The sequence below is a fragment of the Microcebus murinus genome, chromosome 14 (genome assembly GCF_040939455.1).
Source record: "Microcebus murinus isolate Inina chromosome 14, M.murinus_Inina_mat1.0, whole genome shotgun sequence".
NCBI lineage: Eukaryota > Metazoa > Chordata > Mammalia > Primates > Cheirogaleidae > Microcebus > Microcebus murinus.
The window spans coordinates 20,382,086-20,394,479 of NC_134117.1; the positions used below are offsets into that span (position 1 = coordinate 20,382,086).

The 12,394-nt window shown below is 39.2% G+C and overlaps 1 protein-coding gene across 4 annotated transcripts in view; it reads left to right on the top strand.

The window, feature by feature from the left end:
• SORCS1 (sortilin related VPS10 domain containing receptor 1) overlaps positions 1-12,394 on the top strand; it is a 500,078-nt gene that overhangs the window by 170,001 nt on the left and 317,683 nt on the right. For all 4 annotated transcript variants that reach the window (XM_076009802.1, XM_076009801.1, XM_012770834.2 and 1 more), the window contains exon 2: positions 12,280-12,347. In XM_076009802.1, the coding sequence (XP_075865917.1) occupies positions 12,280-12,347 (68 nt within the window). The remainder of the gene's footprint in view (positions 1-12,279; positions 12,348-12,394) is intronic.

Here is a 12,394-nt window from a genome sequence, read left to right on the forward strand (position 1 = left end):
TGAGCTTTGGGCTCAGACTGTTCAGGTATAAATCTCAGCTCTCTCAGGTATGTGCTAACTGATCTTGGGAAAGTCGCCTAAACTCTCTAATCAGTGGCCAAAAAGAAAGAAAGAATAATAAGAACTATTAGCTTTAAGGGGTAGCAGAGAAAGTATATGCATTATGTTATTCAAAATGCTTAGCAAAGTGGCACAAATAAAAAATACTCAATAAGGCAAATTATTGATAATAATCCAGTTTGAAAAGGGAATTCTAATTTTATCAATCTCATTTAATAAGAAAAGAAAGAGAAGTTAAAGGAATGAATAAGATCATAATAATGCTGGTTTTGTAACTAGAATCCGGCTCACTTAGCTTCTAGCTTTAGGCCCCACCCCGACACCATACATACTCAATTTAGCTTTGTTTCCATTTTACAAAAGAGGAGATTTTAAGAGTGTCATAGGAAATAGGTGAAAGAGCCGGAATTCAGAATTTTATTCCAGATCTGTGCCCTGATATATTTGCACTAACCCAGGGATGTCCCTTCTTAGATAGAAGAAACTCACAGAATGGGAAATGGATCTCTGCATTGTCCTGGCCAACCTTCAAAACTCCCACAGAGCTGTGCATCAAAGCTAACACTCTTGAATGAAAGGACAGAAAAATCAATAAACCTTTGGATTGTATCATAGACATGTTTTACAACTACTCAGCCCTCACAAAAGAGACATACAGGATTGAATTATGCGTAGCCTTTAATCCTTTAATCAGCCTGAGCTTTCAAGAGGAAATCCAAAGTATTTGGAATATCATTCCTAAAATTGGAATTTGCCAAAATGAATATGCTGTTGTATTCCAATTGCTGAAGGTATTGTGATCTGACTCGACTCTAAAGACTAGTTAGAATAATCACTCATGTAACTGGAACGTGTTAATGGCTGCAAAAGCCCATCATCAATACAACTGCAATCAGACCATCAACAAACACTGAGGTCCCTCAGGTCAGTGGGAGGATATTATGTATAAGTTCACATGGACCTGTAATAGTGCATGGGGGGGGCATTGGCATGAGGCAGATTTGAATGTGAGGGCATGAGCCAGATCATTTCTGGTCTTGTAGGTCATATTTTGAAATTTGAACTTTATTTTAAGATCAATGTGAGGCCACAGCCATGTTCTAAAGAGTGGGGAAAGATGATTAGATTGCTATTTTTAAAAAATATTACAGTGGCAGCAGTGTATAGGGTGATTTGAGGGAAGATGAGAAGCTGGAAGCATTGTAGTCTTGTATGTGAGAGTTGGTGGAGCCCACCAGGTTCATGTGAGGTTAGATGGGAGAGGTATATAAAACTTAGTAATTGATTATATTTGGAGAGAAGAAGGGGGTGATAGAGTCAAGAAGGACCCAGAGTTCTTAGCTTGAGCAATGACAATAGCATTTATGAAGACTGGCAGCAGTAAAGATAGAATTGCTCGAGGTATTCAGCATCGAATGGCTTTATAACAGGAAGAGACCCTAGTAAACATACAGCATTACCATGGATGAAACTGGAGCCCAAAGAGGTTTATTGACTTTTTAGTGTCACAGTGTGTTGGCAGGAGAGCCTGGGCTCAAGTCCACATCTCCTGATTCATAGCCTCGGACTGCTAAAATGAATAGTTTCCTTGAAAAGGTTTAATGAGCATCTAATGGGGAATCCTATCCAAGGGTGAATTTACTGTGAAGCTAATGAAGCTTAAGATTCAAGGCCTTTGTGGGCACTGGCTCCTGAGAGTGTTGGGAGCTTTGTTCCAGGTGAGAGGTGAAGCCAGGCTGCAATCAGAAAGAATTGCTATGAACTCGTTTCTGCCAAACCACCTGAAGCTATCTCAGAAGAAAACGTATGGGAATCTTTAAGGCATTAGTCATTTTTTATAATCTAATCTCTTGTTCTAGTAAATATTCACTTCTGAACATCATCTTATTTACACATTTGTATTATTTTCTTAAAGAGAAGCCACAAATTGTATAACTTTCATCCCCATAAAACCTGGGTCCGTGTCTAATCCTACCTGTTGCAGTCTTAGATCTAACTCTCCCTACTCTTCCTCCTCAGAACTGACCCAATCCAGTCTTTTCCTCTGTGCATAGGAATGCCTGCTTCAGGTGCCAAATCAGCACATGGTAAATTAAGATTATTCTTTGTTTTCAGATATTCCTTATTCAAGAACTGGTTCTTCTAAAAGTATAGCTTATACTATTTGTGAAACGAGGTGGTTGGAGTTAGATAATCTTTCTAGTCCCTTCCAATTTTGTCTTAAGTTTCTTTTAAAAGAATAACAAAATGCTAATTTTTTATACCCTCCCACCAGGCTTGCCCTTGTGAAGAATTAGAACTAGAATCATTTAGATTCAATTAGAACAAGAAGTATTTTGGTTCTGTGTCTAAAAGGCAAGGAATGCATAAGAATCACATAACTTCTGTGGGATTTTTTTTCCCCAACAGAAACCTTTGTTATATATTAATACATTTTACTTGGGATTTCAAGGTGTTTTTTAAATTTCAGTTTCAAGTCAGGTTTTTTAAGCTTTGAATTGCCTTTTATGCAAATTGTGTCCCACTTCACCTTAGCATTTAGACATGGTAAACAAAAGACCTGCTAATAGAGATGCCAGTTGTTTTGTTGATTGACTGTTAATTTTTAAGAAAGTAAAATATTTTCTTTCCTCCTGACCTACCTGAAGACTTTCCCAGAGTAAAGGAATTGATTTAATATTAGCTAATGGGCCATCTCTGGTGTTTTATTCTTATTGCTTTTGTTTATGGTGCTTTATGATAAATCAGAGAAGAAAATGGGGAAAAAACTAAGACCTTACATTCTTTTCATTTTTTTATTCCAGTTTCTTACTGAGGTTCATGTCTTGACACTGGGGATCACCATAAAATGCATATTTTTTTTATTAGCTTCCTGTATATATTTTGCGTTAACCTTGAAAAATAACATTTTTTGGAATTGAGTTGACCTCTTTAGACCTATGAATAACAGCATAAAAAACAAGATGGAGAAGTGGAAATGGGAAGACTTGCTTCATTTCTTTTTTTCGAAGCTAAGTATAAAGAAGCATGTGAACAGAAGGGCCCCTCATCATTAACGCACAGTTTGCTGCTTAATGGTATGTTCACTTTGTGTGCGGGTGCTCAGATAGGAAGAGTCTTAATATTTAGATAGGGTCCATAATTCAGACAGATATTGATTTGAGAACTTGGAGATCTAGCTTTTGCAGATCATTGCATCAGGGAAATTGGAAGGAAATATCTCCATTGCTCACATCCTTCCCATCTTTCTCCTATCAACCCTGGGTTTTATCCCTCTTATTTAAGCATATGATACGTCTTTTCTCTTTGTTTTATAAACTTTAAGAGAGCAGATAATGCAAGTTTTTTATTGTTTTATAACTCTAAATTGAGAATTCTGTGCATCGTCTGGATTTGCAACTGTCTATCAGGTGACTTAATTTTTGTTGCATAAATTTTGGGGGTACAAGTGTGATTTTGTTACACACAGAGATCGTGTAGTCAGGTGACCTAATTTGAATAGGGACTAACTTGAAGGTGGATGGATATAATCCCCTTTACCTTCTAAGCAGTATAAAGAGGAATGAGAACAGGGTGTATAGTTTGTTTCTTTAACTATAAAACAATGAACTTGGACAGGATATTCTATATGGCTTCCTTTAACGGTAGCTCTGCAAACAGCACATTGAATTGCCAGCTTCTCACCCCTCCTCCTTAGCCCCAGTTACTTTCATGTCTTGAAGCTTTGGCTTTGAGTTTCCAGGTCTGTTTCATTTTTCTGTTTTACTATCCATATGTAGAGAGATCTTGTCCTGAATATGCATTTTCCTCACATTTTGTATAATTATCTCATCTTGGTACTCTTTTGGGATTACATTGGTGCCGCTATTTGGTTTTTTTCTAGAAAAAAATATTTAATTTAGCATCTCCTTTTTTCTTCTGGTTTAATGCAAAAGATCAAAATAGGATATCATTTAGGGCAGAATAATTTACCAAGAGGAAAAGAACATGAAATGGTCAACATTATCTACTATATATGGCTATATGCTTTGGGAATTATCTTCTTTTTTATTATTCAAAAGAAGAAGAAGAGAGAGCAGGAGGAGGAGGCAGAGGAGGAAACATAGGACTGAAGTGTCCTCAGTCTGTCTGGTTTGGTATTGCGAGGTTAATAGATTTTGGAGGGAGTAATTTTTTTTTTTTTTTTTTTTTTTTTTTTTTTTTTTTTAGTTGATAGCATCCTTCAATTTAAGGAATAGAAGAACCTTGCAAAGATCAAAGGTTGTATTTTCAAGATTTGCATCAAAAAGCAACTTAGAGCCAATGAATTTAACAAGGTTGGATTTGTTTGCTAAGCATAAAGACCTGGCTCTAGGACTAGAGTCTAATAACTTAACTAGTCCTATTATAAGCATTTTTTGCTTGTTACTAACAAGAAAGAACTTGACTTTCACCAGAAAAAGTGATAAAAGACGTGAGTTGCCTTGAATGAGAGCTGAAGTTTTTTTTCACATGGCAGCTCCTGGGACAGGAAGAGTTCTACAACTCAAGTGTGGACCTCACATCTTAGCTGCAGATGACCTCTGGCTCTATGGGGACACAAAGTCATAGGGAGGAGGAGATAGAAAATTTACTAAAACTTTTTCCTCTTTCGATAAGGGCTCTCCATATGCTACCATTCACTCTGTGTCTGATGTTGGTTCAGTTATCTGTGTGTCCCTATCTCTGTCTGCATTGCTGTCGGTTGCCTTGTCTTTTAAGTTCCCCAGAGGAAGTGCAGTGGTTGTTTTACTCACTCAATTTCAGTGCCATGCAAAGGATATTATTATACACAAATAAACATTACATTAAATTATGTGTAGGCCGCTACAAAACAGGAAGGTCTTTGGCGGATGAAATAGTTTGCAGAAGCAAAAATCTAACTACTTTCTGGATGGCCTCATACCCCAAATTTAGCTCACTGTTTCTGTGGGTTGTTCATTTCTGCAACTGTTTTTGTATATGCTAGATTACTTCTGTCTGATGACTTCAAGTCCACATGTGTGGTGGTCTGTGCGTGTGTGTGCACGCGCACACATCCTATCAACCTTTCAATTCCCCTCTAGGGTACCATAATCCAGTTTAGCCATTATTGATTTCCTCTTTGATGACTCAAAGGGAGTGTAATTACACATTCGCTCAAATCTTCCTAAAATGATGATACTGTAAAATAGTCTGTTGAAATCTTCAGTTAGGTGTGTGCATAGTCATTGTCAGGACCCTGATCTGAGACCAGCCGAGTTCTATAGTAAGTTAAATGGAGGGATGAACACCTAAAGAGGACTTTACCAGGGTTCAAAAATTTAAAAAAATAAAAATAAAAAATGACAAAAAAATTCATTGACTTAAGGCCAGCAAAGAGCTAAAACTCAAGCCTATCTATTATAAGGAAAACATATTCCAGGACTGTCTGGGAGAAGGCAAGTGAGAGGTAGGGGTTTATGACTAGCACCATGTCTGACAGATAACAAGTCTTTAATAAATGCTTGTGACATGAACAGAAAGTAAGGGCACTTTGCCTTTAGTAAAAATCATACTCAGATAGTGTACCATGGAGGAAAGTTCAGCACAGTGATTAGGATTCTGTATGTGATGTTAGACTTGTCCACCACTTACTAGATCAGTTTTTCTGTGCCTCAACTTCCTCACCAGAAAACATGAGATAAATTACTTGAAAGGCCCTTAATCATAATATTTGTAATAGGATTATGATATTTATTGGAGTAGCCATCTGATAAATGCTAGTAGATGTTATTATAAGAGCAACTGATTCAACATTCGAGTAACTTATTCAGGATCACACAGCGGCAGACCCTACTGGCTGTTGTTACTCAGCAGCCACTCCCCACTTTTCCACTGTTGGCAGAGCCCACCTCTGACCACAGAAAATGCCAAGTAGAAGTACCAGCTCCTTGCTTGGTGGCCTTCATTGCAACCCCAGTGTAGACATGTGGCTGAATCCTGGCCACTGAGGGTAAAGGGAGTTTACTGGGGGGAGGGCTTTTGGAAAAGAGTTTTTTCCCTAATTAAAAAAACAAAATACAACAACAACAAACACAAACAGGTATTCTCTAAAGACTCTACTCTGCTGAATGTAGCTATGTCTGCAGGTGATGAAAAGAAGTGTTATGGCCTCGACACCTTGCAAACCTGAGGGCTAGTGGCACTGAGTGCTAACACTGTCAGAGAGGACATGTGGACATCACGTGGGTCCTTGATAACATTTTTAGACTAAATTAACTTCCTGCCATATGACATAATAAACTCCTTATTGTTTGAGTCACTTTTAGCATTCTGTTTCTTGCTGCTACAGACATGCTAATGGAACTAGTGGCTAAACCAGGACTCAAAATCTTGGCTTCTTTTGATTCCAAAGCCTTTTTGCTTTCCAGCAGAACACTCTGCCAGCCTAATATTCAAGGTCCTCCACCATAGAGCCAAAGCTTAACTATGCACTCTGGCTTTCTTTGGGTCCCTACTAATGCTCTCAGCTTTTGAGAAACCAGAAGACCTGCTTTTCCCTTAATGCTCTCTGATCTTTCTCACCTCTCTCCCTTCCCTTAGAATCCCCCCTCTCTGTACTCTCCCATCTCCATCAGAATCACACACATCTTCTGGGATTTGTTTTGAATACCTCCTCTTCTGAGACCTCATTCTTGATCACACCTTTCTTTATTGTCCTGTGACAGATATAAATGGCTTCGTATCTTTTTCTTCCTTAGTTTGTAAGGATCTGTGTACAGGTCTGCCTCTCCACCAGACTGTGAACTTATAGGGGCCATACCAAATCCCATTCCCCTTTTGTATTCTCATAATATATATATATATATATATATATAATATATATATTTATATATAATATATAATATTATATATATTTTATATAATATATATTATTCCTACCTTTTAACCTTGATAAATATTTATTGAATTAAATTTGTAGAATTTTAAAGCTGAAAGTTCTTTCCTCTGAAGAAAGCTCTCATTTTCTCAGAATGATAGAAGTTCTTAGTCTTGAATTTATGACCCCTCTAAGACTGAAGAGATCAGTGATATCGTTAACATTATATTTATTGTTTTATGCTCACAGATTGTATCAGATCAGATTCTTGAAGGATTCATGGCTCCCCAGAAGAATGAGAACCTCTGTTTAAGTTGGAAAGTTGTATAAATACTTACTGAGCCACAGGCACAATCTGGAACATGCATATTTTAAGGAAAACCACTGTTATGAGTTTACTTCTTTTCCCTAAAATTAGAGTGCAAAGAAAACAACCAAAAGCAAAACAAATTTCTGGCCATTGAACAGCCCTCTCTTATTTTATCCAACTCTTTCATCCCCATGAAAGATTATTCCAAATCTCTTCAGGTTCCTTATAATTCTCTGCCTCTTTATTTGCTTCCATCAATATCTCTAAACACATCCAACTAAATGGTCTCTAGCAACTGTTGCAATGAGTGTGGGGATGGCCGTTTGAGCTTCGACAATGAAGAAACACCGAGGCCTGCTGGATGCTGGTAGGGGAAGGGAAAGGTAGCCAGCATCAGCCCACCCAAGCTGCTGGCATCTTCAATATGCCTTTCTTCTTGTTCACTAGAGCCGGACCATGGCCCACCCCGGGCAAGAGCAATTATTAACATTAGCATGGCTGAGCGCTGTGGAGTCTCCTCATGTGTTACAATTACAGAAACACCTGCCCAAGCCAGCCAAGAATCACTAATGACTGAGAGGAATACAAAAGAAATCATGTTGTTTTATAGACTAGGACGCTGTCACCATCTACATTACTCAGGATTTTGAACTATAGACCCTCAGGAATGAAAGAGTCTTTAGGATTTTGTAGCTCGAATTGCTCACTGTTAAGGAGACTTAGCCCACATTTTTGTTTCTTTTAAGATTAGGTACTACTCCCATAGTTGGACACAAAGAAAGAGGAAAAAAATGCAAATCATTAATAATTGAAAAATGAGGAGATATGTTCCCATTTTCTAAGATGTCCCTTAGATGAAGATGAGAGAAGGTGAAGGACAGTAGCCAGGCCCCAAATGTTCTGATAAATACACTAACACACCAGCAACCCTCTGCCTGCTTCCTGTGGGGTAAATTCTTTAATTTAGTAAAGAAAAAGGGGGAAGACACTATTTTTTTTTAGGAAAAGAAATGGAAAATTCTTATGCTATGTCTTTTTTGGTTCTCTATAGCCTAATACTTAGTACAGAAGTTTTCTAAAGTATGCTGTGCAGAATCAGGTTACCAGGAAGGTGTTTTAGAGGTTCCTTAAATGTTTAGGGTTTCATTTCTAAATTATATTTGATGTTAATAATTCAAAAAAATGCTGTCACATTGAAAGGTGTTATATAATTAATAATTGGCATCATAGAGACTGCCTGTACACTAACTTATGCTGCCATTGGGTTAATTCATTTTAATGCATACCTGGAAATAAGGCTTGCCCTGCCATTTTGACACAACAGAACATTTTTTCACTGGCTTTTGCTAATTTAAAGCAGAACACTCTTATTAGTCATCCACATACTTGTGTCTATTTGTTTTGACGAATGCTTTTGTTTTGTAACCCAGTGCAAAAAGAGGTTGGGGCTAGAAGAAGGGAGGAGTGAATTGGCATTTCTCTTTTTTTTAATCTGTGTTCTCTGTGATGGGTTTTCAACCCCTGTATAGAGGAGGGTGAGGGGCCAGAGTTGATGGAATTATTCAGTAGGAAATTTGGAAGGCTGTGAGCAAAGAAAGGGGTGATAGTTGGGGACCCCAGTGGCTCAGTGCTAGGGAGGAAGCCTCTGCTCACTGTCCTGGAGACCCTCATTTCTGCACAGGCCTGGCACTGTTCCTGGCACCCTCTGACCCTCTAAGGAATGGATGATTTGAAAAGCATCAGCTTAGTACGTGGGCACCAGCATTCTCACTGTGAGTATGGACTTCACTATACATGAAGTTCCTCCCTTTGCTTACAGCAGTGGATGCAGTAAGAAGAAGCCACAGCAAAAGAATAAATAGGTCAGATGTCCTAGACTGGTTGGGGGGTACTTGAGACATGTCACTACAGAAAATCCCCAAAATAACTGGATGTTGAGCGCCTGCTCCAATGTCAGTGGAGGTTGCCAAACCATAAATATTTGTGATATAGCTATCTAAACATAATATCTAAGATTTATAGAGGAACCTTAACAGGACATTACCATGTGGTAACCACTTACTGTTTAGAATCAGGGATATTTTGGCACTATAGACTGAAAAGATATAGAAACAAGTTGGATGCTGATGGATATACCACTTTGGGTGATTGTATGTTCGTCAAAACAACCTTGCTCTCATTGATTGAATTTATAATTAAATGCTATACACTTGAACTCACAGAGTTTAAGTATATACACGAAAATTATTTGCTGAATGAGTAAAAACAGATTAGCATTTGGATATTATTTAAGTACATATAACATTTCACTTGATTAAACAGTTCTGTTGATTTTTTTAAGTTTGAAAAATACACAAAAACAGTAAGCAAATAGGACCAGAATAGGCAGAGAATTGCATTTTTTGCTTTTTCTTATTTAAATGTAGTGATTTAAACTTAAATATAATTATTTTGGCTGTGGCTCCTTAAATAGGTGCTGATTCCATTGAATAGCAGAACAGAAAAATAAACAAACAACCAAACAGATCTAATATAAGGATGCATTATTATCCAGGAGTAAGGTGGTAAATAATACATGTAGGTAGTAAAGGAAAAAAAGGGGGGTGGGGAGGAAGAGAGATCTCAAATAATCGATTAAAAACATAACCAAAGGTTAGCAGTTCTCCCTTCTTTCTTGCTTTTATTCTGAAAACAGAAAGATTAAATAGATTGATTTAAGCAGATATGCTTTGAAATACCATAAAAGACTCCTCTTCTGATGCAGGATTGATAAACTGCCTGTGTGTATCACTGGCATTTTAGTTTTACTAACCCTGCAAGAAGAGGCAGGAGACGAGTGGATTTTACCTCCCTGCCCGCCTGCCTTGGGAATTGCTTAAACAATTTCCGTGTGTGTGTGTGAGCCGCTCCACACCATTACATGCTAGGTTAAAGGGTTCCTTCTCGGGGCGCCTCTGAATTCCCTGGTCAGATGAATGGGAGACACGGCCTGTGACCAGCCGAACTTCATTATTTAGTTTACTGCTGCTGTATTGCATCAAGAGAGCAACTACCTAGAAATGCTTTATGCCCACACCCCCATTTTCTTGGTGGGGGATTTATAGGCCTATTCGGCAAAATTCTACTGAGGCGGAGCAGCAGCATCATTCTGTGTCTTCAAACAGACAGCCACCCCGCTGCCTCTGATCAGTGTTCCTGGGATGGCGGTGATTGAAATTTAGCACTTAGAGCGCCTTAATTGGCACACGGATCTGTTAAGCATATGCCCCCACCACAGGCATGCCATCTGATGTGCCCAGGGGGTGCCCCACGCCTCACACATGCTCACATTTTGCTAAAGAAGCAGGTTTTGAACAGATCCTGGAAGCTGCTGCGCTCTGGTTTAGGGAGGGGAGGCCTAGAGGACAGGTCCTCGGGGACCCATTTGCTGTCTTTAGGTGACCATAGTTCTTCATTTCCTTGAACTCAGAACAAATCTGAGGTCAGGGAGTTCCAGTTTGTTTGCGGTGAAAAAAAGCGTTAAGAACGTATTCACTGATGCTTGTGCCTTTAGCAAATCAAGCACTGTGCTAGCAGAGTGGAACTTGGAAGGATCCGGCGCTTGTTGGCAGCTGGCTGCCTCCAAATTTAAGTTTAGAATGTCCTGTGCTCGCTGTGGCTACAAGTGATCCCTTGGCCTTCAGAGAAAACCCAGAAAATCAATGTCAACATTTTTCTGCTGAGTTGGAAACAGCAGGGCTGGGCCAAGTTCTAGGTTATGAGTACCAGGAGGAAAATAGGAAGCTCAACAGCAAACTAAGCAAACCCATTATGTTATTTCCTTTGGTAAGAAGAGCAAGTAAAAGGGAGGGGAATCAGTGGACAGGAACACACTGCTTTGTTGAATCTTCCCAAGTGTCCTTGAGCTTATGCACTTGAACTCATGCACTGCAAGTAACCAGGTGGACCCTGGTCACTGCTGCAGGGACCAAGAGAGGCTGCTTGTGGAGCTGCTGTGATGGGTGTGAGTTTCAGTGGGACTGACAAGGCGTGGATGAGCTCTCTGATGAGAACTTCTGTGCTAACTGCATCACGGATTTCCAGACCTCCTCTGTGTTTTATGTGTGGTCTCTTCTGGCATCAGGCAAAAGCCTAGTCTCCTAATAAATGCTTGCTAAATTTCAAAGAATGAATTAAATAGCTGGGGTTCTTCAGAGTGAGGTTGAAAACAGCAATACGTTAAATTTCAGAGGAGGATTTGCTGTGAAGCTAATGAAGCTTAAATTTCAGTGTCCTGCAATTCCACAGGTTCCTTCCTCGGACCTGTTCCTAATTTTTAATTTTATCTGTTTCTTATGGAAGCCTCTCCATCCTCCCAAATTCTATAAGCTTTAGGACTCCATAAAACCTAGATTTGCTCCCACTAAAATGCTGTTGCTTGGCCCTTTTACGGTGCTTAGTGGCTTCTGTCCAATGGCTTGCCTAGAAATTGGGAAGTCAGAAGAAACATTTAAAACAAAGCTGACAGAGGAAAAAGGAAAGGAACTAACATTTAGGAACCGCATGTTAATTGATACATAACTTTCACTTCTCACCAAATTTAACTTCTCACAGCAATTCCTCAAGGGAGACAGTAATTATCTTTCATCCCCTTAATAGATGGGGGTATTGAGGTTCAAAGAGGTTAAGTAACCTGCCTGTGTGGCCCAGTTATAGGACTAGGAACTACATCATTGACCTTCCTCTCTCCCAACCATCTGCTCAGTGGCTATCTTGTGGGGTGCATATTTGACAGCTCCTCCAGCCAGCCCTGCTGGCAAGCATTAAACCCACCAGGGTAAGAAATGCCTGGAGGGACAGGTTAACTCTTACAGCAGGGAGGTAGGGAGAAAGGTGGGGAGAGGATGGGCCTAAGGCCAACCCTTCCTTAGCAGCAAGGGAAAGGTTGTAACCATTCATTCAATTATGTTAAGCACCCACTAAAGAAATCCTAAACCCTCCCTTGAGCCATTTCAGTTCCAAGAGATTATAATTGTTTGAGACTAACCCTGAGTTCTTCTTTTGCCTTCAGGTGATTCTCATTTTGACAAAGCTCTACGACTATAACCTGGGGAGCATCACTGAGAGCTCACTTTGGAGGTAAGTAGATAGATTGAGCAAATAATTACCATGTTATTTAAGCAGGA